The sequence below is a fragment of the Aspergillus pseudoviridinutans genome (genome assembly GCF_018340605.1).
Source record: "Aspergillus pseudoviridinutans IFM 55266 DNA, scaffold_2, whole genome shotgun sequence".
Taxonomy (NCBI): Eukaryota; Fungi; Ascomycota; class Eurotiomycetes; order Eurotiales; family Aspergillaceae; genus Aspergillus; species Aspergillus pseudoviridinutans.
The window spans coordinates 4282732-4306614 of record NW_025091282.1 but is presented as its reverse complement, the minus strand read 5'-3'; the positions used below and the strand labels follow the sequence as shown (position 1 = coordinate 4306614).

The 23883-nt window shown below is 52.1% G+C and overlaps 5 protein-coding genes across 5 annotated transcripts; 1 reads left to right on the top strand and 4 right to left on the bottom strand.

The window, feature by feature from the left end:
• Positions 1 to 20: 20 nt before the first annotated feature.
• Asppvi_003557 (origin of replication complex subunit 5 family protein) lies at positions 21 to 1788 on the bottom strand (the record flags this gene model as incomplete). Its single annotated transcript, XM_043299518.1, has 3 exons — positions 21 to 1178; positions 1252 to 1629; positions 1702 to 1788. 3 exons carry the CDS (start codon positions 1786 to 1788, stop codon positions 21 to 23), a joined length of 1623 nt encoding a protein of 540 aa, XP_043155453.1.
• Positions 1789 to 2722: 934 nt separating this feature from the next.
• Positions 2723 to 6577, bottom strand: Asppvi_003556 (putative RNA-binding protein; the record flags this gene model as incomplete). The annotated part of the gene is made up of 5 exons (XM_043299517.1): positions 2723 to 3837; positions 3901 to 4849; positions 5002 to 5248; positions 5487 to 5920; positions 6305 to 6577. The coding sequence occupies 5 exons, from the start codon at positions 6575 to 6577 to the stop codon at positions 2723 to 2725; spliced, it is 3018 nt and encodes a 1005-aa protein (XP_043155452.1).
• Positions 6578 to 14866: 8289 nt separating this feature from the next.
• Asppvi_003555 (putative MFS sugar transporter) lies at positions 14867 to 16358 on the top strand (the record flags this gene model as incomplete). Its single annotated transcript, XM_043299516.1, has 2 exons — positions 14867 to 15168; positions 15218 to 16358. The coding sequence occupies 2 exons, from the start codon at positions 14867 to 14869 to the stop codon at positions 16356 to 16358; spliced, it is 1443 nt and encodes a 480-aa protein (XP_043155451.1).
• A 428-nt stretch (positions 16359 to 16786) lies between these two features.
• On the bottom strand, positions 16787 to 20999 carry Asppvi_003554 (EF hand domain protein; the record flags this gene model as incomplete). Its single annotated transcript, XM_043299515.1, has 6 exons — positions 16787 to 16816; positions 16876 to 20174; positions 20242 to 20430; positions 20502 to 20625; positions 20694 to 20929; positions 20987 to 20999. The coding sequence occupies 6 exons, from the start codon at positions 20997 to 20999 to the stop codon at positions 16787 to 16789; spliced, it is 3891 nt and encodes a 1296-aa protein (XP_043155450.1).
• Positions 21000 to 21988: 989 nt separating this feature from the next.
• Positions 21989 to 23764, bottom strand: Asppvi_003553 (tubulin alpha chain; the record flags this gene model as incomplete). Its single annotated transcript, XM_043299514.1, has 6 exons — positions 21989 to 22211; positions 22288 to 23242; positions 23305 to 23380; positions 23472 to 23498; positions 23615 to 23655; positions 23740 to 23764. 6 exons carry the CDS (start codon positions 23762 to 23764, stop codon positions 21989 to 21991), a joined length of 1347 nt encoding a protein of 448 aa, XP_043155449.1.
• Between the last annotated feature and the right edge of the window lie 119 nt (positions 23765 to 23883).

Sequence of the window (23883 nt, the reverse complement as noted above, 5' to 3'; positions counted from 1 at the left end):
ATATAGTGGATTGACAGTCTTCAGTCCAATCCACCTGCTAGCCATTCTCCAACTTCCACTCCGATCCCCTTGGCCATCTCCCCAATCCAATCGCCGGAGACAGTAACACACCATTTCTCACCAGCGTCAGAGGTCGTATTACCGCTGCCCGAGCCCCCAGCCGCAGCCCCCATGCGACTAGAACTGTCCCGGCCCGCCGCAGGCACGACCAGCCGCAGACGCCGGAGCGTAGCCAGCTCCGCGTATATCGCGTCAGCAACAGCCGTCATACGGATAGGGTTTGCAGGAGGATTAGGATCGATAGCGTGGTAGATGGCGATCAAGCGCTCCAGGGGAAACGGACGGGCAGTGAGAATTGTAGACGGGCCGGTGATACCGGGGGCGCCGCCGGAGGTAGTAGCGGAGGTGGTAGCGAAGGCGGACTCGAGCGTGGACTTTGTGATGCGCGTCTTCTGCCTCTTGCCCTTCTTGCCTGGGGTGGAGGGGTCTTGGCGGGCTGCTCGGGCGTCTTCGGCCTGCGCCTGCGAGAGGAGTTTCAAGCGTCGTCTGTGATGGGCGCGCTTGTTGCGGGCCGATAGCGAGGACGAGGAGAATTTGGAGAAGAAGATTGTGTCGAGGCGTTGAGGGGTGTGCGAGGCGAGGTAGGCGGAGGTGAGGATTAGAGTAGGGAAGTAGGGGAGGGAAGGGAGAGGGGAGGGGGCAGACGCTGCGGTCAGCGAGGGTTTGAGGCTGGAGCCGAAGCCGTTGGTCGTGGGGGCGGAGTCCTCGGTGACGATGTGGTGCACCAGCGCTGCTTCGCCTTGCTGGCGGAACAGCGCGCGGTTCTTAACCAGCAGCCGGGAGAAGTCCCATTCATTGCCTCCCGGGGCCGTCTCGCCGGCGACGATTGGCGAGACGAATTGCGGCCAGAGTTTCTCGCATATTGACCGGAAGATAGGTATCGAGCTGGCCGTGGGCCCGACCAGCGAGTCGTACACGGCCGATACGAAATGGGGGTATAGCTTCGCGGCGGTTTCCTGCGGGAGTCCGTAAACTGGTGGTGATTCGGAGTTCAGGATGATGGCAGTGGCTTCTTTGCGCGTGTACGGAGGGAAGCTGATGTGCGGGACCGCAGCAGACTGCAAGAAGAGAGGCCGCGGCGTCGAGCTGAGGATCAGCACGACACATAGTGAGGGGATCTGCTCAATGCCAAAGAATCGAGTCAACAACCATCGTCCACACAACTTTATTATCTCATAAACACCGACTTACCACCTCCCCAAGCCTCGCCAGTGCAGCAAGAAGCGTGTGTGGCGCCTCCCGCTGCCTATCAATCTCATCCAGCACAAGCACGAACTTCTCTGTCTTCTTCCCGGCATTCGAAGCGAGGCACTCGGCAAGTAGCACCGCGAGCGTACTAACATGCTCACACCGGCCCTTTCCAAACTTCTCCCACTCATCCTTGAGCCCTAGTGCCTCCAGCGTCGCCCAAAGAATCTTCGTCAGCAGATGGCGACCCGTGATACACTCAGTGCTCCGAACAATGGCGTGCGGCACCGCAAGGGCGGAGAGGACGGCGCGGACGATAGTTGACTTGCATGTTGCGGAGATACCGTGGACGACAACAGTAGAAGGACTAGATATCCCAGGCTAGAAGCAATGTCAATATGGATCCCATCTCTTGGCGCGGATAACAAGCTCAACGAGACTGAACAAACATACTCCAAGAAGACAGGCGAGCTGCCTGGTCTGGACCTCTCGACACGGCCATCGCTGACTGATTGACCGGAGATTGTCCGCGCGGAGCATAGGGGTAATGGGGGATAAGTGAGAGCTGCCTACGCTCCAAACTATGAAGCTTAAGCAATGAGTGTATGCCGTACGCAAATAATGTGGTTGTGTACCTCTCCAGCTCATTCAATTAAATTATCGGGAAGACGCGCGCGGAAGCCTTCACATGCCAAGTCACGTGATTTTGTGAGATGTCAAGCACTGCTCCGTACCGCTTATATGTGGACGAGAGACAATCTCGGAAATGGTGTCTACAAGTTTGTACATGGGAAAGCGTGATTGCAAAGAATATGTAGCTTAAGAGTATGGGTACATCTATTCTACCGAATGTGCTATTGTGACAAGCATGGAAGAAAAAGACAATAATCAGAGATAAGACAACAAAAACGATCCTGAACTGGCAAAACAGATAGGGAATGTTGCCAGGGCCGTATTTCCTTGCTGAGAAACGAAGCCAGCTCAGGGACCAGCCTCATGTCAAATGCAATGCCTGCCCTGCCCGCGCGGTTCGAGGAGCCAGGCTCCTTAACCAGCTACACTGCCAAATCTCGATTGATCGTCCATATCACAAGTAGAATGAAGAAAAATGCCAAAAAAAAAGACAGATTCGGAATGGAAAGAGCTAAAAGCACATATGGGGATCATAAAAGATGTCGTATGCAAGTGTGACAAGATTGCAGTGGCAGAAGCCAATATGCAGGATAGTGTTGCAGAAAAGTACAAGGCATAATGCACGCGTATGCATCGTCATCAACTGCATCATATCATCAGGAAGTAGCACAAAATGCAGATGGATTGCATGGAGGTAAATATCTTGCTGTGGTATCAAAAGCCATGTTCCCCAGGTTGACGTTGGGTCAAGGTGGCCGTAAGTCATCAAGATCGTAGCATCATCTCAATATGAGTACAGTGCGCCCAGCAAGAACTGACGATCCGGGACACAGCGTAGCGATTAAAAGTAAGCGTACAGCTGGCTCTGAGCCCCGAGATTGCCGTTCGGCTGCTGAGCAGCAGGGGCATAAATGCCGGAAGAGTTCTCGCTGGCACCGCCGGAGGTGGTGTTGGAAACAGAACCGGAGCCAGAAGCGGGCATGAAATTCTGAGTTCCAAACTGGGGCCCAACAGTAGGAGCAGGGAATGAGTTATGTTGATACAAGAATGGCTTCTGTGGGCCTTGCAACGGACCCGGAAGCTGGGCAGAGTTCATTTCGTTGGGGGTGACCTGTCCGCTGGTCGCGGCGCTTCCCCTACCAGAGCCTTCGGATGCCATCATTTTACCGGCAATGCGGCGGCCATGGGGAGTCTGGCGGATGGAAGGCAGGATTGGGCGAATAGCGTCCACAATGCGAGCTCTGGTTTCAGGATCGGCGAAGTCCATCGCAGTCTGAACAACGTAATTGGCAAAGGAGTCGCGAAGCATCTTCTCAAGCTCAGCTCCTGCCAGCATTTCATCGATCATCTGACGTTTCATCTGGAACTCGGCGGTACGAAGGCACTTCTCGATCACATTGGAGCTGAATTTTTGCTTCGACAGAGCCGGGATGTTTCCACGGAAAGCTTGGCAGAGAGGCTCCGTGAAATGAGGCTCCGCAAGATCCAAAATGTATTGCACGACGTAGTTACCAAATGGATCCTGGACCAAAGCAAAAGCATTGGCTGTAATTTGAGCGATCAAACGAGCCCTCTGCTCGCCAGAGGCATGGTCAATGCAGCGCTGCAGAACACAGCATCCGTGACGATGGGTCCCGACGACCACACAATTGCCTCCGACGGCGTCGTAGATGAACTGCGCGTCTTCTGCAGAAAGGCGGTTCAGGCACTTCTGGATGACATGGTTGCCATTCAGGTCTTGAACCAGCTCCACAACATGATCACGTAGAGCCTGAATGACCGTCTGGATCTGTTCGGGAGTTGAGATGAATTCAATCATCTTCTGCAAAGCTCTAGTGCCATGCTGGTTCAAGGCTATCTTCACAAGTTGGTGGGCAGCGTTATTGATTAGAGCGGTTCGCTGTTCATCATTAGAGTACTCCAGCAGTTTCTGGCACAGGTAGTTGCCGAAGGGATCTGTTGGAACAGGTTAGAAGACAAAAGGTCCCTTCAAATGCGAGTAGGGTAAGCTTGACGAACCGGTCATTAGCTCAACGACATGCATATGAGTTTCGTCGAATATGAGTTGGACGTGTTCAGGGTTACGTTCCTCCAGTTTCCTTTGCAGGTACCTACAGCCATGTTGATCTTTGCAAAGGGTGTACAGCTCGCCCCGATAATGCTCCAGTGGAAAATTGGTGAAGCGAGACAGTTGGTTAGAGTCTCCGTCCCCGCTTCTGCGAGCAGTGACGCCTTTCACTTGACCTTCTGCCAGCCGATAGTTACCGTAAGGAGGATAAGCACCGTAGGGGGCGGCGGGGTTGAAGTTTTGAAGTTGACCGTTAACCTGGACGGGGTTTCCCATGTATGCTTGGATTCCATAGCCGTAGAAAGGCGCTGGGAACGCAGTCATCGCAGTCGGAGTGGCCGTATTGTGGTTTACGGCGGCAGTAGTAAGCTGTGGTCCAAAAGGAGGAGCACTAGCCTGCAAGGTTGTTTGCTGACTCAGGGAGTTCTGAGACTTGGGCTCATCATGTTGCGTGGCGTCCTTCTGCTGAGTGCCAATGGAATTGGTTGGAATCCTACCCAGGTTGGTGTTGTGGTGCTGAAAACTCTCAGCATGCGCCTTGGGGGGCGTAATTGCAGGGTTGAATCCGTCGCCCTTGACAGTGGGAACGTCGTTCGTAGAGTAAGATGTCTGGAGCGAAGTTGGACGACTTGAGACGGTTGGACCCATATTTCCGTGGCCTCCTTCCTGGCTGTGGAAGAGGTTTGCTTCCAGGGAGTGTCTTGCAATGTGACGAGCAGGGTTGGGCGCTTGAGCGTGGCTCTCGCTGGTAGAGTTTCCGAGCTGATCAAGACGGAACATGTTTAGGGCGTTCTGCGGCATGCTCTGGTGGGAGGAGCGATGGCGGCTGTGAGTATTCCAAGTCTCTGGGTTAGGAGTCCGAGAATTTGCCAGATCCAACGCGTCCGAGTTTGCAGACAGCTAAGGATAATGATCAGCAAGGTCAACCAGATACAGAACGACAAAGAAGAATAATAACCACAGGGTGTGAGCGGGGTCAGAAGAAGGAACTTTGTGTGGAGAAAGAGAAAGTAGAAAAAGCCAGTAGACATGATAAATCACTGGAAACTTACCAAACCAGACTCGTTCCTGCGCGATAGGGTAGGAAACTTGTCGTCAGGATCTGTCAGTTTGAGGTAACTCTTGATGTCCGGGGTAGGGATCCGATCCTCCTCTGTCACAGTGGCTCTGTCGTCCTCGTTGTGGAATAAGTACTTCGCAGCAGAGAAGGAGTCCAGGCCTGAAGTGTGGCTGAACGCAGCAATATTAGGACGAATCTGTGATCCTAGACCAGTAGAGGGCATTGAATAACGGTGGATCCTGGGGTACAAGAGTCAGTCAGCTACCCCAGATTTGACAATGTTGCAGTAGGTCATGGACCAATGAGCGTCTGTGAGGGATCTCAAGCGAAAGGACGCTAAGCCAGCAATACGTGAATGCAGGCCATTTGCCAGATCTTGTGGAGAACTCCAGAAGAGCTTATCCAAAGCAAGCTTTTTCAAGAGCAACCCAGCAGCAGCAAAGCGAGATGTGTGAAAAGTGGGAACCAGCTACTTACGAAGGTCCAGGACGAAAGGGAGAAGCAGTTTCTTGACCAAAATCCTCCTTTTCAGAATTCCTACGAGATCCAGGAACCGAATGAACAGAGAAACGATTGGTAGGTGTCTGAGCAGAGCTGTGGGTTGTTTGACTTGGTGGAGATGTAACTTGAGAAGGTGCGAAGACGTTGAAGAAGCCGGGAGAGGAGGTCACGCTAGAGGTAGAGAAGCGAGTTGGGCGAGTGAATGCACCAGCAAAGCCATTTTCTCGGTACTCTGGGGGAGTGGTGGGCTCGCTGACTGGTCCCGACAGCCCAGCTTTGGCCAAGTCTCTGGCCAGCTGATCCATCTCTTGCTTCTCTTTCTCGTGCTGCATGTCCAGCAGCTTCATATCCTCTTCGAATCTTCTCCTCTGCTCACGCATATACTCTATATGCTGACGTTTCTTTTCAAACTGCAACAGAGTCAGAACCATATACAAGTAGAGCAAGCACTGAACGCGGATTTTAAAATGACATCATTCCCCCAGACATGGACCCCATGCGCGGGGTACGATGACTCAACATGGTCAATTGAGGTCGGGTGAATGAAATAGCAGCCAACTGTGAATGAAATAGTAGCCAACTGTGAATGAAATAGTAGCCAACTGTGAATGACTACAGTAGCGGGAGGGGTGCAGGTGGGGCACGTTCAATAGGCGGATGAGGGACAGACAATAGCAGAGTGCATAGGATGAAAAGCAAGCACTACGGGGCAACTCAATTCATAATCGAAAGGCCGGCTGCAACGCTGACCAAACTGGGCAAAATACAATAGCCTATTGATATGGGAAGCTTACCGACGAGAGCAAATCTAGTGGATCGGCAACTTGAGCAGAGCCTCCAACTTGATTCAAGTAGCTCCACGAAGAGAGCTTACTCGAGTCCGTGGTAAATCGTCGTTGGAGGTTGGCGCGCACATCGCCTGACGGCCGCGGGAAGGCCGAAACGAAACTGGTATGGCCCGGAGAGAGCGAGTTATAGCCAGGGAACGTGGACTCGGAGGGAGGAGATCGCGGGGAAGGGAAGCGCAGCTCATCGAGGCGTTCACTCAGCCCATTCTTGAAGGCCATCTTGGGCAGGATAGGGCAGGATTCGCGGACTAATACCATTCAGGGGTTGAGACAGGTTAGAGCACAAGTTATATTATAGTATTTTTGGGTAACACGAGAGATTTAAGGAAGCAATATCAACAACTGGGACCGATTGCCATCTAAGCAGACGACGGCTTTGGGCACAACTGCCAGGAGACCAGCGAGGGAGACGTAGGTTGGCGGTGTGCTTCCTCGGACAGCAGCGTGCAAAGTAAGGAGTTTCAGAGGGGCTGAGGGGTGATCTCGGCGGAGCAAATCTTCGGGGAAAAAAGGCCACGACTCACAGACAATGAACGCCTCGAGAGCCTAAATCTCAGTATTGTGAGGAGCTTCCGCCGATAGTCGTCTGATAGAACAGGGGGAAAAGCGATCGTTTTGTCGCTCTCAGGCAGTGATTTGAATTCCCGACAACGTGGTCCTAAAGGTGCGGAGATCTCGATCAGTGGTGTTTGAATCACAAGGCGGGCATTGGCACTCTTACGGCTGCTTTATCCGTACTCGCTCGAGGAACCGAGCGGCAGGAGGCGACGGGGATAAAAACGAGTGAACAATATAAAAGGAGAGTATATCCAAAACCACAATGACGAAGGGGAATAGATGTTATACAGATGATTTGGAGTGGGAGGGAAAGGGCAGAGAGGAACCAGTGAGCCAGAATCGGCGGGAAATGGGAGGGGAACTAACTATTAGAGACAAGCGGGCGGCTGGGACTTCCAGAGCGGGGAGTTTTGAGTACCTAGTCAGAACAGAACCGATTCTTTGAGGGTATTTCATTTTTTTACCATTATTACTATTATTAATGTTGATTTATTCTGATTTGTGCCTGTTGATTTGGTTTCATGTAGACGGAAAATGATCTCTTAAGGTATCTTCAAGCTGTCCGCCGCGATTGTCAACGATTGCAACACAGCAGGTCATCAACATCAAGTCTATTACTGGCATATTTAGTCGGAGCTGCATATCCCTTGGGGTCTGTGAGCTGGAACATCCTAGCTCTTGTTCTTAATTTCTGGAGATCTTCATTGATCGGATGATAGATACCAATGGAGCAGTACCTCAAGGCGTGTTCGTGATCATCCTTCTCTTGGCCGACGAGCAAAGACGCCATTGCCAATTCGACTAATTAACGAGATCCTCAGCCTTTTCCAAGTCCAGGACCAAGCAAGCACGCTGATGAGGTGTCACCTCTGGTGATGACAAGCCTCGTTGAGACAATGATTATCTTTCTGACGGATCCAAAATGAATGACTCCTGGACGGCCCTTGATTGGACCTTGCTTTGCTACTCCCTGTGCGGATTGTGATGCTACTGCACGACTYTGTTGGGGTGTGATAGTAGGCTTGGTAGCTCTCCCTAGGGGGCTGACTGGGCTTGCTGCGGCTTGTAAGATTGGTCCTTATCTTTCTTCATCATCGGCCGCTTTGAAACGACCATCAACAGCTCAGACAAACATGCTCTGTGGCTTTGATCAGCTGTGATTGCAGAGAGTGTATTTGATCGATACTTTGTAGACATGCTCGTGCAAGGGGTGTCCTCCCAGCTTGTTGAGAGCGTGGGCCCCTGCACGTCTTTGTCTGCATTGAGTGGGGACACTGAATTCTTCCACAGATGTGACAGCAGATCACATCTAACCAGTGTAGGTTGTAGTCACTCTTTGAATATTCCATCAACAGGAAGACTTGACAAATCAGCGGGCATCCAGAGGAGCGTAAGAAAATGGTACAGCGTACAGCGTACAATAGAAAAACATGCCCTTAAGATTCGATTTCAATAGACACGTCAAGAATAAGTTTTCAGTATACACCTGGTAGTAGTGGCTCCTTGCAAGATATAGTTTTGGCAATAATAGGTTACTATTTCCTCGAAGTGCTTGCTCGTATTCAGGGCAATCAACTCCTATTCTTTTTATTGACTCTATGTGTAGAGAACAAGTCATCCCTTGTAATCTACAAAGTATTATTCAGGTAAGCGCACCACAACCACACAGGACATGTGTGTGGTTTGCCACGCGCGTTCCGAATGGTTCGCGACAGGAGCTCGGTTACTAACTTGTCTCAGGTACCAGTCCCATAATATCTTCTCTTTGGGCCTTTTTCCCTTTCCTCTGACTTGGTGTGTTTGTTTTTATTTGTAATGGAGGGAGCAAATTAGGTGGTTCCAGGGTTCACCGTCGGATAGGTGAGCGCTACCCAGGATCCAGAGTCCAGAATTACGACGTACTAGTAAACCCAGGGGGATCTTATCGGCCTGGAACCGTGGATCAACCTGATTCTGCGGTCAACAAAGGCTGGTTGATTCGAGTCTGTTGGTGCAGAAATAAGAATACGGAGTACTACCAGGAGATACTTGGATCAGGTACCTCTGGAGAGTGCTGCATTCTTAGTCCTTAGGCATTCGCAGAGAGATTTATATTCTTACTGATCTGACTGGTGCAGCACAGGAAAGGCGGTGTACGGATACACCAACTGCAGACAAATCATCGTTTGTTGCTGATCCCAATGGATGCGCAGCTGAGCCTAAGAGCCCCTTGATTGGAGGGGCTTAAAGCTGTTTGTCGCATCCGAATTCCCTCTTCAACCTGATAAGCGGAATCTCTGAGAATTAGTGTAAGTAATGGGGGCAAATACTGGACTCTCGTACCTACACCATACTCCTGAATATCGAAATTGATGGTGGCAACTGGAAATGTTGACAAAGGAAACTGCGAACTACTTACTGACTCAGTGTTAAGGTCTCCATCCTCGATGCTACGTTAATAAATACTAGCCGGCGAGCACTGCCGTTGCTTTACAGGTCAACTACATTGTTGACCTTTAGGCCAGATAAGCATCTCAGATTAGCAAACAGGTCCAGATCTTGCGACACTTTGCTACTTTTACTAGATCCTCCGGATCTTACAGTACTGGCCCTAGAAATAGGGAGGGTCAAAGCATGGGCCTGGGCCCTTCGGGGCTACAGTAGACTCTATCTACAGACTACAGCACAAACCCTGAGTTTGTCGCTTCATCTTTCACAGTCGTCCTTGTTATTGGATGTCTGGATTCTCGACCCTCAAATAAGTCGGAACTCGAAGTCATGCGCATCGCATAGTCTGTCTACATACCTTAGAGACTCCATACTGAAGTTCCCCTCACTTGTTTGAGTGTTATCGCTTATCAGTGGGGCGTTTCATGTAACCTACGTTTCTACCTACCGAGTACCGACTTCCACATCAGACTGACTCTGGAGTTGCCCCCCAAGGACGCTTCGAGCGTCATCGGAGCAATTGTAACTTTCTCCTTTACATGAGGGCAAGCTATCTCTACCCGATTGAGATATTGTCGCTGACCCTCATTTCTGTATTTTTGATGACAACTTGAGATACGAGGTGAACAGCATCTCTCAGTACCCCGCCGACGATACAACAGTCGTTGACTGGTCAGAAACTAAGGACCGCTCTAACCCGACTCTTAGGTACTATCTATTGCTAATAATCAACGATTTTGGCACTCATGTGTCATCTCATTGATCTCCACGCTGGTCTGGTCCAATGGCCACTGCGCTCTGATCCACCCGCCTATGCGATTTATGCCCGTCAGTACGGCACTCGCATAATGGAGAAATGCACCATACGTTCTCCAGTCCAACTTTAATAGGTACCGTTGGATACTCTTAATTCTAATTACCCGCCTTGGAAACTTCATCTCCGAGCTCACACGTGATAAATTGGCCCGCCAGGATGCGGCAGGAGCTTCCTTCAACTCGCAAGAAAAGTACCGAGAAGCATGATCTCACCGATGTCCACCGCACAGTGCATCCAAACTAATGGACAGTGAGCTTTCGCAGACGCCGGTGGATTGCCAGGTGGCAAAAAGTATTGAAGTTGCGGTCAGCGGGATCTCGCGCCACAGGCTTCCAATTGACGAACCCCACATAGATAATCCGGGAAGGATTGACAGGGCTCAAGGTTTCTAGTTCCTTGCTAATGAGATCTTGCGAATTCGGGATCTCCGGGCCCTTGTATACGTTGAATAGCCATTGTATGCTTGTACCCATTGTCCAGCGCTACGCACTGATCAAGTCGTCAATTGCAATTGGCTTTTGCTCTGGTCCACCGTCAAGGATGGAGGCAAGCCTTAGGAGTGAAGGCCCAAGAAAGATCACTTTAAACGCCTTCCAGATTGTTGCCCAACTCCGCTAGTTTTTAGAGTTGACTCATTCTTCAACGGGAGTGGAGATTGCAGCGCTGGCTTGGCTTGAAATTGGGGTCCTGAGTGAACGTTAGCGAATCTTAAGTCGTAATGTCTGTCTACGACTACGAGATGTCAGGAACAGACGAAACGATCCTGCCACTTCAGGGGAAAAAGGAAATGCCATTTCGGAAAGCTCCCGAGGCCTACAGTGTCTCTACCACACGCAGAGAACACATCTCGCTGGGTGGCCATTCGACCGCCATTCTGCCCCCAGTATTCTCCGAGAAACAACTAGTCTCGAAAGCTCTTGCCAGCTCACTCTGCTTAGGCTGACGGGGCGACCGCTCAGGTCAAGGTGGTGATGTTATGCGGCCAGAACTTGTCGCATTTCTTGGACACATCCTGATGTTGGGTTGAAAGCACCTTCCATTGGCTAGTATTGATAGCTGGCATCTTGTGCAGGTTAAAAACTGCAACTGCTTGACGGCAATTCAAGTTAAAAGCTACAAGAGTCCGACAGTTGGCCAACGGTAAGACCCTGGAATGCAGCCGGCTGTATTTGGAGCGAAGTTGCTCCAGCACAAGATAATTCTTCCAAGATGCACTTGGACTGAATGTTCCTGCTGTAAAGAAGCAGAGATCAGTCTTTCAGAGAGTGATGTATGTCTGTTCCCAGTCTGCTACGTCGCTTGGCAGGGTCTCTCCCTTGATCGTAGAGGTCTTCTGAGGCAGATGAATACCCAATCTAGAAACAAAATGCATTTGCGTATCTTGGATTCGGGCCTTTCCTTGAGCATAGCAGAGGCGTAAACACTCGACCTGACCTTAGCCAATTTTTCCGTTTTTACCTGCCCTACTGGGTATCTAGAGCAAAGATACAACGTCGAAATAGATTAGCAAATCGTCGATGAGGGCGGCCAGTTGTCATCCATCCAGTCCAAAAAATGCTGTTTACGAAGCGTTCAAAAGCGCCCGGTCCGTTGGTCAAGCCATATGCCATAACCTTATACTTCAAACTGCTCGTCCAAGTCTTCTGAGCCTGGGTCTAGACCGATGCGGTGGAATCCCTGTCGTATATCTAGCCCGTGAAAACTTGCCTTGACATCCACTCCAAGATTTCGTCAAACAATGGCAAAGGATGGCGGTCCTTCAGGTGATAGCGTTCAGTTCCGATAGTCAACGCAGAGTCGTGATCCTCCGCGGCGCTTTTCTGCTATCAGAACCGGAGGCACGAATGGGGAATTACCTGGGACGATAGACCCTTGATCTAGATTCTTTATGGTGTATCCTCTAGCAGTCTCTAGTTCCTCTAATCATAACTGAATGAGCGATTCTCGCAAGACGCAAATGGTCCAGATTTCTCTTCACTTTTAAACTCAGCCGCGAGCTCCTGCCTGCTAATCCAGGGACCTTGGTTATTCCAGAACCTCAAGGGAGCATCCTAGCAGCAGGGGCAAAAAGGCGACTAGCACTCAAGTCTTTTCTCTTCAACTCATCGGTCTATGTGCTTAGAGTGTGACACTTTTGTCATCACCGAACTTAGGTCTTCTGGGCTGAGTTCATGCTGCGCTCCTCGATTGTGGGCAATAATGTGAGATTACTCACAGACAACAGCTCCGAGACATTAGTACTTCCGTTACCCGCAAGTGCGCCAGTCGCACCATAGACTCGCAGAATTCGGTCAATCTTCTCGCCCCTGCCCGTGGCATGGAGTATACTGGCGACGGCACAGCGAAGCTGAAGTAATAGTGAAGGCAAAAAAGAGTAGCGTCCGTCATGGACTGTGAGATTAACAACCCCACTCGCTGAAAGATGAGTGAAAGGCACAATGTGTGCTATCTCCAGGTCTGCAGTCACTTTGTTCGATCCTTTTCTTGACACGAGCCTTTAGAGTTTGGCTGTCCGCTAGGATAGTCTTGGGAATGCCGACATCATCCCATCGGTTCGATTCAAGGATCACATGAGCTTCTGGATTGAACATCTGAGCAGTGGTTATACCGACAGTCCATGCAGCGTACCAACTGGCACCCCATCGTAATGCCAGTTAATCGCCATTTGGCTTAGGCCGGAGAACGTCGGGGATGTCGTGATCTTCGAAATAGGCTGGGTGCCAGCGATATGCTGTCTGTTCTTCTCGATCGACCGGGTGCCAATGTATAATCGTGGCTCTCTGGCGATTTGTAGCCAATGTGCAGTTAGGTATTGCCAATCAGATATGTCAGGTCGCCAGACATTGAGACCTTGGATCTTTGAACAGCACCGTTGGCTGTATCTTTATCATTGCCACTGGTACCTACCATCGCTGGTTCCCCATGATGAATCCTTGAAAGGAGGGATTCTTAGATTTTGGCATGGCGACTTGTAAGCCGATCGGACGGGAATCTCCTGCATCGGGAGCTGATTCTAGAATCAGATACTGCCTCATTGTGGAAAGTAACATAGCTCTTCGTGGGTGTCGCGAAATAAACACCGTATCTCTGGAGGGGATTTGTGACCGATTTCAGTGCACCCCGAACTGGTGTCCGGGTCGGACAGGGATCTGCTGTATATACGGCCCGATCTTGTGATTTTCCTTGCGACTGGCTCATTGAGGATAGCTTGTAGCGCTTCGTCATCCAGGACTTGGGGCTGTTCTAGAGATGGAGCAAGCGGTTCGTCAAACCAACCTAGGGCTGCCAGCCCTTCCTGCAGATCGTCCTCGGGTATGATCATCCTAAACGAATCAAAGCGGCATACTTTCATCAGGTGTTGCTGGTGGCTGAGGAACCGCGTACTGTTGCGATTGAAGTTTGGTTATTGCGTTAACCGGCCACCAAATCAGGTCCATTTCAGCCTCCTGCTGAATATGTCTAGGCCGGCTGAATGTTAGGATCTGTCATCTTCCTCCTGCGAGATCTTAAAAGTCTCTCGAACGCATTCTTCAAATGCTCCAAGGCAAGCTCCGGCGGCTTTCATTGCATGCTTGGGTTTGGTGCGGATCTCTGATCTGCTTTGGGCTTCAAGACTGGAAAGGCCGAAGATCGCAACCAGGCTGATGAAGTCGTTGTGTAGCCATTCGATAGCCATCGGCTTCAGGTAATTCTTCGGCTCTTGAGTGAAGTTGTAGTATCCATAGTAGAAAAGGGTCCCTGAACTTTTATACTAGTTACCCTTCTAGGGGTGCGGATTATACGCGGGTCTCACATTCTTATTGAAACCTCGTTATGAAATCAGGCCAGAGTTCAGAGGCACCGGGGAAGGAGCGCAAATAAGAAAGGGTATACCATTGATGGAAGAGGAGAGATGTAGACTCCCAGGGAACTTGGGGCAGGGAGGGGATATTTATGTCTACAAAGAGCATCTCATTCACCATGACAGATATGAAGAAGTGCACGAACAGGTCTACAGTGAATATGGTGAAAAAAGATAGAACATGAGAACGTTAGCATGTATTTGTCATGTAAAGCAGCAATCATTGAATGACGTTAATAGCAACAGTCTTTGTCTGTCGTCGTTCCGATATACTTTCTTGTTCCCCACATCGTATCCCAGTAGTATTCTCCGACTCCAACACTTCTCCCCATCTCTCGGGCCATACCACTCCGGACATTTTACTTTTCACGAGCTAATAATTGATACCGACTCGGCATTGATTTATAATGTTCTCGGCCTTTGACCGACTCACTCACATACGTGGGACGCTGTGACTCACTCTGAACACGCCCACCACGACACTGCGTTGCAGCTCATCGTCCATCCAATCCATGCCATGGCTCCAGCAGACTGCCGTGGGGGTGGGCCGTCTCCATCTGGTCAGCTGGCTCGACGGAATAGACCCTATCGACTGGAAGAATTTTGTTGCTTTCACTCAGGTCCCTTCTTTGCTGCTTGGATGAGTGTACAGGAGTGTATATATGTTCGCCCTTGACGAGGTCTGGTGGATTGATTGCGCATCCAACACCATCTCATTCATTCTCAGACAATGAATCCCATACAAAGGCCCCCCAGATATGTCCTCGCTAGTATCCTCTGCTCTTGCGGAGGGTTACTGTTTGGGTAGGGCGTCACCGTCATACCCCATACTCCGCAGTAAGACTGTACTGACAAGATAAACAGGATGGACACCGGCGTCATTGGCCCCGTCACAGTTATGGACAGCTTTGTGTCCAAGTTTGGAAGCCAATCTGCAACCGTCCACGGACTAATAGTCTCCTCGATCCTGATTCCAGCAGCTGTATCGTCGTTCTTCGCAGGCTACTTGGCAGATAAGCTAGGCAGACCGACAGGAATCAGCATCGGGGCTTTGATCTTTGGTATCGGCGCTGCTATCGAAGGTGCTGCGGCTCAACTCGCCATGTTCATTGTCGGGAGGTGCATTGAGGGTATAGGCGAGGGCCTGTACCTGGGTACACTGGTCGTGTACGTCAACTACCATCGCATTCCATTGCATGCAACTAACTGAAAACAGGTATATCTGCGAGATCTCCCCAACGAGCGTCAGAGGCGCATTAACCACTGGTCCGCAATTGCTCATCACCCTCGGCTTAGTGGTCGGCTTCTTCACCTGCTACGGCACCGCCCGTCTTGAGTCTTCCTTCTCATGGCGCACACCCTACCTCATCCTCGCATGTCTTTCCGTCCTCTTCTCAGTCGCCTCGTTCCTCTTCCTCGTCCCGTCGCCCCGCTGGCTTACCCTCCACGGCCGCCACGAGGAAGCCGCAAGAACATGGGACCTCCTCGGCGTTGGCCAGGCCGAGCGTGAGAAGGTGGAAATTGAACAGACCCGACAAGCCAGGACCCAAACCCTCCTCCCCGCCGGCCCAGCTACCACTCTAACCCCCGACCTGACCACACACATCCCCACCCCGCCACAACCCCCTCTCAAACCAGCCAGCCACAAGCTCCTCGACATCTTCTCCAAGGACGTCCGCGCGCGCACCGCCCTCGCCGTCTTCCTCATGGGCTTCCAGCAGCTCTCCGGCATCGACGGCGTCCTCTACTACGCCCCGCTCCTCTTCGAACAAGCCGGCCTCGCCTCCTCGAGCGCCACCTTCTTCGCCTCGGGCGTCTCCGCCCTCGTCATCTTCGCCGTGACCATCCCGGGCCTCCTCTGGGCCGACCGCTGGGGTCGCAGACACAGCATCATCGCCGGCGGCATCGGCCTCAGCACCACCATGTTCCTCATCGGCGCCCTCTACGCCGCCAACGCCGTCCACCCCGCCTCCGGCCCCGGCCGCTGGCTCGTCATCGTCGCCATCTACCTCTTCGCCGTCATCTTCTCCCTCACCTGGGCCATCGGCATCAAAGTCTACGCCGCCGAGATCCAGCCCCAGCGCACTCGCGCCTCGGCCACCGGTCTCGCGCACGGCAGCAACTGGGTCACTAATTTCTTGGTCGCGCTGACGACCCCCATCCTCCTGTCCAAGAGTAGTTTCGGCGCGTACTTTCTCTTCGGGGGGTGTACGCTGCTGACGGCGTTGGTTTGCGCCATCTTCATGCCGGAGACCAAGGGGAAGTCGCTCGATGAGATCGAGGAGGCGTTCAAGTCCAAGTCGCTGGKCTCGCATTTTGCCAAGGTCATCAGGCCTATTACCCGGTCATCGGCTTGATGGCTCTTTTTTCTTCGGTTGGGCTATTGAAAAGTCGTGGGAAGAGACCAGAAGGTCGACGCATGGATGTCCACGTACCCTCCTCTCGTACAGCCTAAAATGCGAGGCTACTGTGAAGTACTGAAGATTAACACAGGCTAGTTCAAATCAAGAATTAATGAATTAGAATCTAGACTGGCTAATGACTAGGACGTACGGGCACTCTCATCTCTTCTGGAGTTCCGTCTGTACACTTCACTCCATCTTTAGGTTCTAGATTATATCGGGCTCGGGCGCACTGAATAGTGGACACGGCAAGAGAGCACCGCTGGGGAATATACAAGGGTAGAGTCGGATATGCATGCAGATGGAATCAAATTCTGACGAGCTGGAGAACGTAGGAAAAGGGAGTAATGAGTGAATGGATTATGTGCAGGAATGAACGGTCATTAGGACTTGGAGGTCAAGAAATCCACCGCCTGAATCGGAAAGAGTCAATTCAGTCTCATTTGCAACCTGAATGAGTCGATGTACTCACCTTGTCAATGTTGTAGTCGAACTTCTCTAATGCAGCGAGCGATTCATCTCGGGGAAAGCCCATGCCGGTAAGCCGTTGTAGGATTTGGTCGTCTTCCACAGCATCTGTCTGAAGGGCCCATCCGGGTGGTTTGCTATCCCCGGACGCTGCCGGTTGCGATGCCCCATTGGTAGCGGCGGAGGCGCCTTGTGCATTGTCCAGAGGCGCAAAGAGGGTCTCCCAGTCGTGCGTTGCCGGTTGCGAGTTAGAAGCCGCAGGTGATACGGCGTTGTCATGACTCGAGGCGTTCACCTGCTGATCAAAGTTGAAGAAATCAGACTGGTTGGCATGCCCAGGGCTGCCACTGGGTACTGCGATCTTCTGCTGTGAGGGCGTGTCGAAAGAGAAGTCGAAATCGGCTGTGTTTTTATTGTCAGATGGCTCAAAGTCGTCATCTTCGTCTTCGTCTTCCGCTTCTTTCGCGGGGGCAAGATCCATTCCAGCAAAAGCAGCCTCGAAATCGGGAGCACTGGGCTTGGTACCGGCCGAAGCAGGTGCAGCGACGGGGACATCCCGCTGAGGCTCCCCGCCAACAATCGGGGCACCAGTGCCTGCTTCTACTGAATGAGGGGCATCCGGAGCGACTGTGGGATCTTCGCGGGTTGGCAAAAGGCCGCTGAATTCAGGTGGCATACCGCCAGACGCTTCCTTCTCTGCGCTCTCATCATATGTTGGAGGGCTTTTCTGGGCCTCGGCGGGAGGAGGTTGACTAGTCGGAGTTACAGACCCTGGAGCAGGAAACGCTGCCAAGTGAGACGGCTCAATCGACTCAGTCTTAGACGTCTGCTGCTCTTGGGGGGGAACAGCCGGCGTGAAATTGTCATCAAAACCCAAGGGTGCCTCGCTATCGGAGCTTTCGTCGTCATCGTCGTCGTCATCATCATCGAGCTCACGTATCGGCGGAAACTCGGAGAACGCGGCAGGAGCTGTACCATTAGGCTTGGTTGCCCCAGCACCCTGCTTCATAGCAGCAAAAGCTTCTTCGAAATCATTCGCGTTCTGAGACTGTGACCGCTGATGTGCTGGACCGCCAAACAGCTCATCGAAGCTGGGGTCCTTTGCTGCCGTCTGGTTCTCGTTGGCGGTAGGCGAAGTATCTGCCGTTGCCTTTTCTTCCACGGCGACTGGAATTTCGGGGAAGCGCTTCGCTTCTTCAAACTCCTCGAAGGGAGACCGTACTTCCCCCTGTTCTGTAGACGCAGAGGGGTTTTCGGTGGCACCTGCAGTTGAAGACTCAGGACCACCAAATCTGCTGCCTGGTGGAGATGGCTTAGTAGATGAGGTCATAGAATGTGTCTCGGCCAAGGGGAGAACGTTAGGGGTGAACTGCCGTGACGGCGGGAGTTCAGGTACGGGTCCAACCGAAGGTGGCGGTGATACAGAGGGGGTCGGCACCCCGGATGTAACAGGAGAGTGGAGTGAAGCCTGCCGAGAGTCGGCCCGGGACGAAGTGGGAGGTGGGGGTGTAGCAGTGGTAGGAGGAGCAAAGGCAGTGCCAAAGAGGCTGTCAAAAGCACGCTGCTGTTCGCTCGAAACCTGGGGGGCCACTGCCTGGCCGTCGCTGGATGCCGTAGTAGTCCGTCTGAAGAACGGGTTGTTGTTTTGACTGGCTGTGGACAGAGCAGGGCTGGCGAGTGCGGGGCCAGCGCTTGCAGATGCCGCGCTTTCGTCGGATCCTTGAGGTTGTTCCTTCGAGAGTGTATCCATCTCCTCCTGCATCCTGTCGCGTTCACCTTCCACCGTAGCTAGTTGCTTCTTATTGATCGCGACAAGGCCTTTTTGCTGCCGAGCGTCAGAGCGCGCTTTCTCGAGGGCAGGCTTAAGCTGGGCGACAGCCGCATTAGCTTGGCGGATTTTCTCCTTCAAGCTCGCATTCTCCTGCTGGTCGGCGGTCAAGGCAGCAGAGACTTGGTCATATTGAGTCTGCAAATCTTGCCTGCTGCCCTCGATCAACGCATATTCTTGTTGCAGCCTCTTGGTCTCCGCCTTGGAGGCATTCAGTCGCTCCTCAAGAGCTTTGAAGCTCTTGACCTCTTGCTCATACATCGCTCTGGCTTGCGCTAACCGAGTCTCAAAGTCGCGCTTTTGCTGAGATGTCTGAGACAGCTCGTGCTCCGCTGAAGTGCGCTTCGTTTGAACGTTTTGCATCTCCTTGGCGAGCGAGCCAATCTGGTTGGACAGGTTTGCCAGCTCTGCCGTTTCTTGTGTGAGTTTATTGGACTCTTCAGGGTCGTTATCACCTAGAAGGTCATCCGATGGAGGCGGTGGAGAACGGACAGTTGGTGGGGCACCAGCTGAAGCGCCAGTTATCTGAGGATGGAGACTCTGGCCAAATGAGGAAGTCGGAATGAAAGGCTTAAAAGTCGTCGAATTGACTGGAGGCGACGCTCTGGATGTTGGTGAACCCGGCGTTTGGAATGGCGTGTTGGAGCCTCCTGTAGACTGGGGTACCTGTGAAGGAGCTGCAGGTGCGGGCGGCGCAGAAAATGCATCAAGACCGAAGAGGTCATCCGCAGCAGATCGGACACTTGGAGGCGGTGGCGGGGCAGGAGTTGCGACTGGAGCTGCGACTGGAGCCGGCACTGCCTGCGCCGTGCCAGGACGCCGCATACTAGGAGGAATCAAAGCGGGAGGAAGCGTCTGCGGCAAAGGCTCCTTTCCTGTACGCTGTGAACGAACCAGATACATCGCTACCGCAAATTCGTCCTTCGTCAATTGCCCATCAGCGTCAATATCCGCGAGATCCCAAATCTGAGCCAGGACTTCTTCAGGCAATTGAGCTTTCATGAAGAATCCTACCGCCTGGTCACCAGTGATGACGCCCAACTTCGCAGTATCGATCGTCCCAAATATGGTATCGAACTGCGCCTTCTCTGCTGGCGTGATAAGCCAATCTCCGCCCGTTGACTGGGCAGTAAGCGGTGTTCCAAACTGGGACCTATTCAAAGGGCTTTGAGTGCGCTGAGGTCCGGTGAATTGTCGCGGAATGGCAGGCACCGGAGGAACGTCGAGACCAGGTCGGGCCCCCACGGAGGTCCGCACCGGGCCCTTTCGAGCTGCCGCCTCATACAAGCCAGGAGGTAACGTCTGAGGGATACCCCTCATGGCGCCTGACTTGTAGGAGGTCAAAAGGTGCATAGCGATGATGAATTCTGTGGCGTCGAGGGCGCCCCGTTGCTTTGTGTCTGCTAGGTTCCAAATGCGGCCAAGGATCTCGTTCGGTAACCGTGCGCGTTCAAAGATCTGTTTAGCGATGTCGCCTGTAATGCACGCAATGTTAGCCTCAGAGCTACATATCTCTTCCGTTTTGAGATGCAGGATGCATGCCTGAAATAACCCCGCTCCTCGAGACATCAGACTTCTCAAATAGCGCTGTGAATTTATTGACATCTTCCGGGTTGAGCGGAGGGACTCGAATTGGCCCACCAGCTGGCGGTGGGCTAGTCGCACCAGCGTCACGAGCGGTGGGAGATGTAGGCTCAACGACGATGCCCTCAAACCTAGGTAGCGGCCCAGCTAGAGAAAGAATTCAACATTAGCGCTATTTCCCCTTTTTGCGTCCGTAGCCAAACTCGGGATACACTCACGTTGCAGGGCCAGCTCCTCTGTAGGTGCGCGACCAGCCTGGGCGTGTCCGATAAGACGTAATACGACACCGAAGCCAGACGGAGTCAAGAGCCCCCTGTTCTCCTTATCCGCGATCTGCCATATCTGCACATTGTTGGTGACCAGTCAGCAAGACATGCGCGAGAAGACTCAATCCATGGAACACAACTTACCAATCCGAGCGTCTCCGGTGCAAGCTTGGTTTTCTCGAAGAAGGGAACGGCAATCTCGCCGGTGATGACGCCGAGGTTGGTGGTATCAGCGGCCTGAAAGAGCTGGTAAAACACCCGTTTCTCCTCAGGCGTCAAATTGAGATTTGGATGGCGTGCTGCTAAACAATCAAGGAATTCCGTCAGTTCCGTCGCGCTTGAAGAAGTTGCAGTTCGATCCGGGGGGTTCAGTTGTTCTCCTGAGGAGTTTCACCTCACGACAGGCTGGTCTACCATTGCTAATGGGTAAGACTTACCATTGTCAGCCATGATGGTAGCTCAGGAGGAGTGCGCCTCCTCTTCCTTCGGTCAAATTTCGCGGATACTCGTTGAATCGCGGCGTATGAGGTGGTGGAGCGGAATGCCGTGGACTAGAGTGAAGATGATGCCACGAGCATGGATCGTCAAATTGTAAGGGGAACGGGGGGACGGAGTAGACGGGATGACGAAATTGAGGGGGACGCGGACTTATACGGACGGCTCGATTATAGTAAGAGAAAAATGTTACAGGAAAGGTAGGAAGAGATGAGGGAATAATAGTCTCGAGGACAAGCAGGCAACCAAGAAATGGAGCTTCGCACTTTGGAGGAGAGACGAGACTAAGGTAACTGTAGGGTGGAGGTGAGGGAGGGAGGGATGATGTCCTTCTCCTTAGCTTCCTTTCGGGTTCCGGGGGAGTAACCCAACCATAGCTCGAGGTCCCTGAACAGCTAGTTACTCCCTGCCTATGTCACTCCGCATCCACCATGTTGTATACCTTCATCTTCCTCAATAATACTTCCTGAACAGAGGAAAAGAAGTCTTCTACTGCCAGGACAACTTACTGTTGTCTGCTTGTTTTCTCCTCTTGTCCACTTCTCCTTCCCGCTCTCTCTCTCTCTGTGTGTGTAATTGTAACCTGCTTGATCATCGCTCTTGACGAACCTCCAATGGATTCTTTTTCTCCCTAAATTAAAAATAATTACAATATCGTATTTTGCAAGTGCTGTTTATATGAACGAGCGGGTAAAATTTCATCGCTGCTTCGGGATATTAAAAATATATCAGACAAAGAAAAACATAGTCTGTGAGCTAAGCCAATCTTCTTCTCCTATGTATTTGCATGCAACCTGAGTCGCGCAGGTCCATGGTATATCACCTTGGCAAACGCCTGTCCCCAATACAACAGCACAGAAACAACCAGAAGCAGCCTCTGCATCAAATCGGACGGCCAAACTCTACAGCCATTCTTCGGAATCCTGCCGAGTGATGACGTCCATCTAGTACTCAGCCTCGACTTCCTCATCCATCGAGTCGGCGGCAACCTCCTCATAATCACGCTCGAGGGCAGCCAGGTCCTCACGAGCCTCGGAGAATTCACCTTCCTCCATACCCTCACCAACGTACCAGTGAACGAAGGCACGCTTGGAGTACATGAGGTCGAACTTGTGGTCAAGAGCAGACCAGGCCTCGGCGATGGCAGTGGTGTTGGACAGCATGCAGCTACATTTTAGTTAGTTTACTCTCTTTTTTTCGGCTCTTTCTTCGTAAGAAAAAGAAAACAGGAAAGGGGACGTACACAGCACGGTCGAGCTTGGCAAGGTCACCGCCGGGGACCTGCTGAGGAGGCTGGTAGCAGATACCAATCTTGAAACCAGTAGGGCACCAGTCGACGAACTGGATAGTGCGCTTGGTCTTAAGGGTAGCAACAGCGGCGTGGGTCTCCTTGGGCACAACATCACCACGGTAGAGCAGGCAGGTGGCCATGTACTTGCCGTTGCGGGGGTCACACTTGACCATCTGGTTGTTGGGCTCAAAGCAAGCAGAGGTGATCTCGTTGACAGAGTTAGCTTCGTGGGAAGCCTTGGCAGCAGAGATGACGGGAGCGTAGGCGACCAGAGGGAAGTGAATACGGGGGTAGGGGACCAGGTTGGTCTGGAACTCGTTCAGATCGACGTTGAGGGAGCCATCGAAACGCAGGGAGGCGGTGATGGAAGAAACAACCTGAGCGATCAGGCGGTTCAGGTTCTCGTAGCTGGGGCGCTCAATGCCGAGGTTGCGGCGGCAAATGTCGTAAATGGCCTCGTTGTCGACCATGAAGCTGCAGTCGGAGTGCTCCAGGGTAGTGTGGGTGGTCAGGATGGAGTTGTAGGGCTCAACAACGGAGGTAGCGTTCTGAGGAGCAGGGTAGACGCAGAATTCCAGCTTCGACTTCTTGCCATAGTCCACAGAGAGACGCTCCATCAGCAGAGCACCGAAACCGGAACCGGTACCACCACCGAAAGAGTGGAAGACCAGGAAACCCTGGAGACCAGCGCAGTTGTCGGCGACCCGGCGGACCTTGTCGAGAACCTGGTCGATCATCTCCTTTCCAACGGTGTAGTGACCACGAGCATAGTTGTTAGAGGCGTCCTCCTTGCCGGTGATCATGTTCTCGGGGTGGAAAAGGCTACGGTAGGTGCCGGTGCGGACCTCATCGACCACATTGGGCTCGAGATCACAGTAGATGGTACGGGGAACATATTTGCCCTGGCCTTTACGACGTTGTCAGATCATTAAGGTCCTAAGCAGGAGAGGGGGTCGACAGCTAACGTACCAGTTTCGGAGAAGAAAGTGCTGAATCCGTGGTCGGGGTCGGCCTTCTTGCGCTCCTCGGTCAAGTAACCATCGGGCTGGAAGACAACAAAAAGTCAGTCGATCCACGCGTCGATATGAAGAGATAACATCGAATTGTGATGAAAATCAGGATGTCGTCCCACGTACCTGAATGCCGTGCTCCAAGCAGTAAAGCTAGAGTTAAACCACCAAAGTTAGCCTGACCCTCCAATTTCCAGTCATCCATGTATGTTCCATCCTCCGTTCCCTTGTGTGCAATATCACTCGATGAACTCATGGTCAATGCATACCTCCCAGCAAGAGTTGGCGATCTGGCAACCAGCCTGACCGACTGTATCAAGGGAGAAAACATTAGTAACACGAACGGCTGAAAACAAACAACACGTCAAACGAAAAAGATAGAAGGGAGACAAACCGTTCAAACTGATGACTTCTCTCATTTTGTCGAATTGATTGACTAAATTCCGTTCACAAAGGATAAATTAAGAAAGGTGGGTGGAGGAGGGAGGAATGAAGGACGAAAAAAACCCAAGACGATCTGTATGGGTGTTTCAGGGGT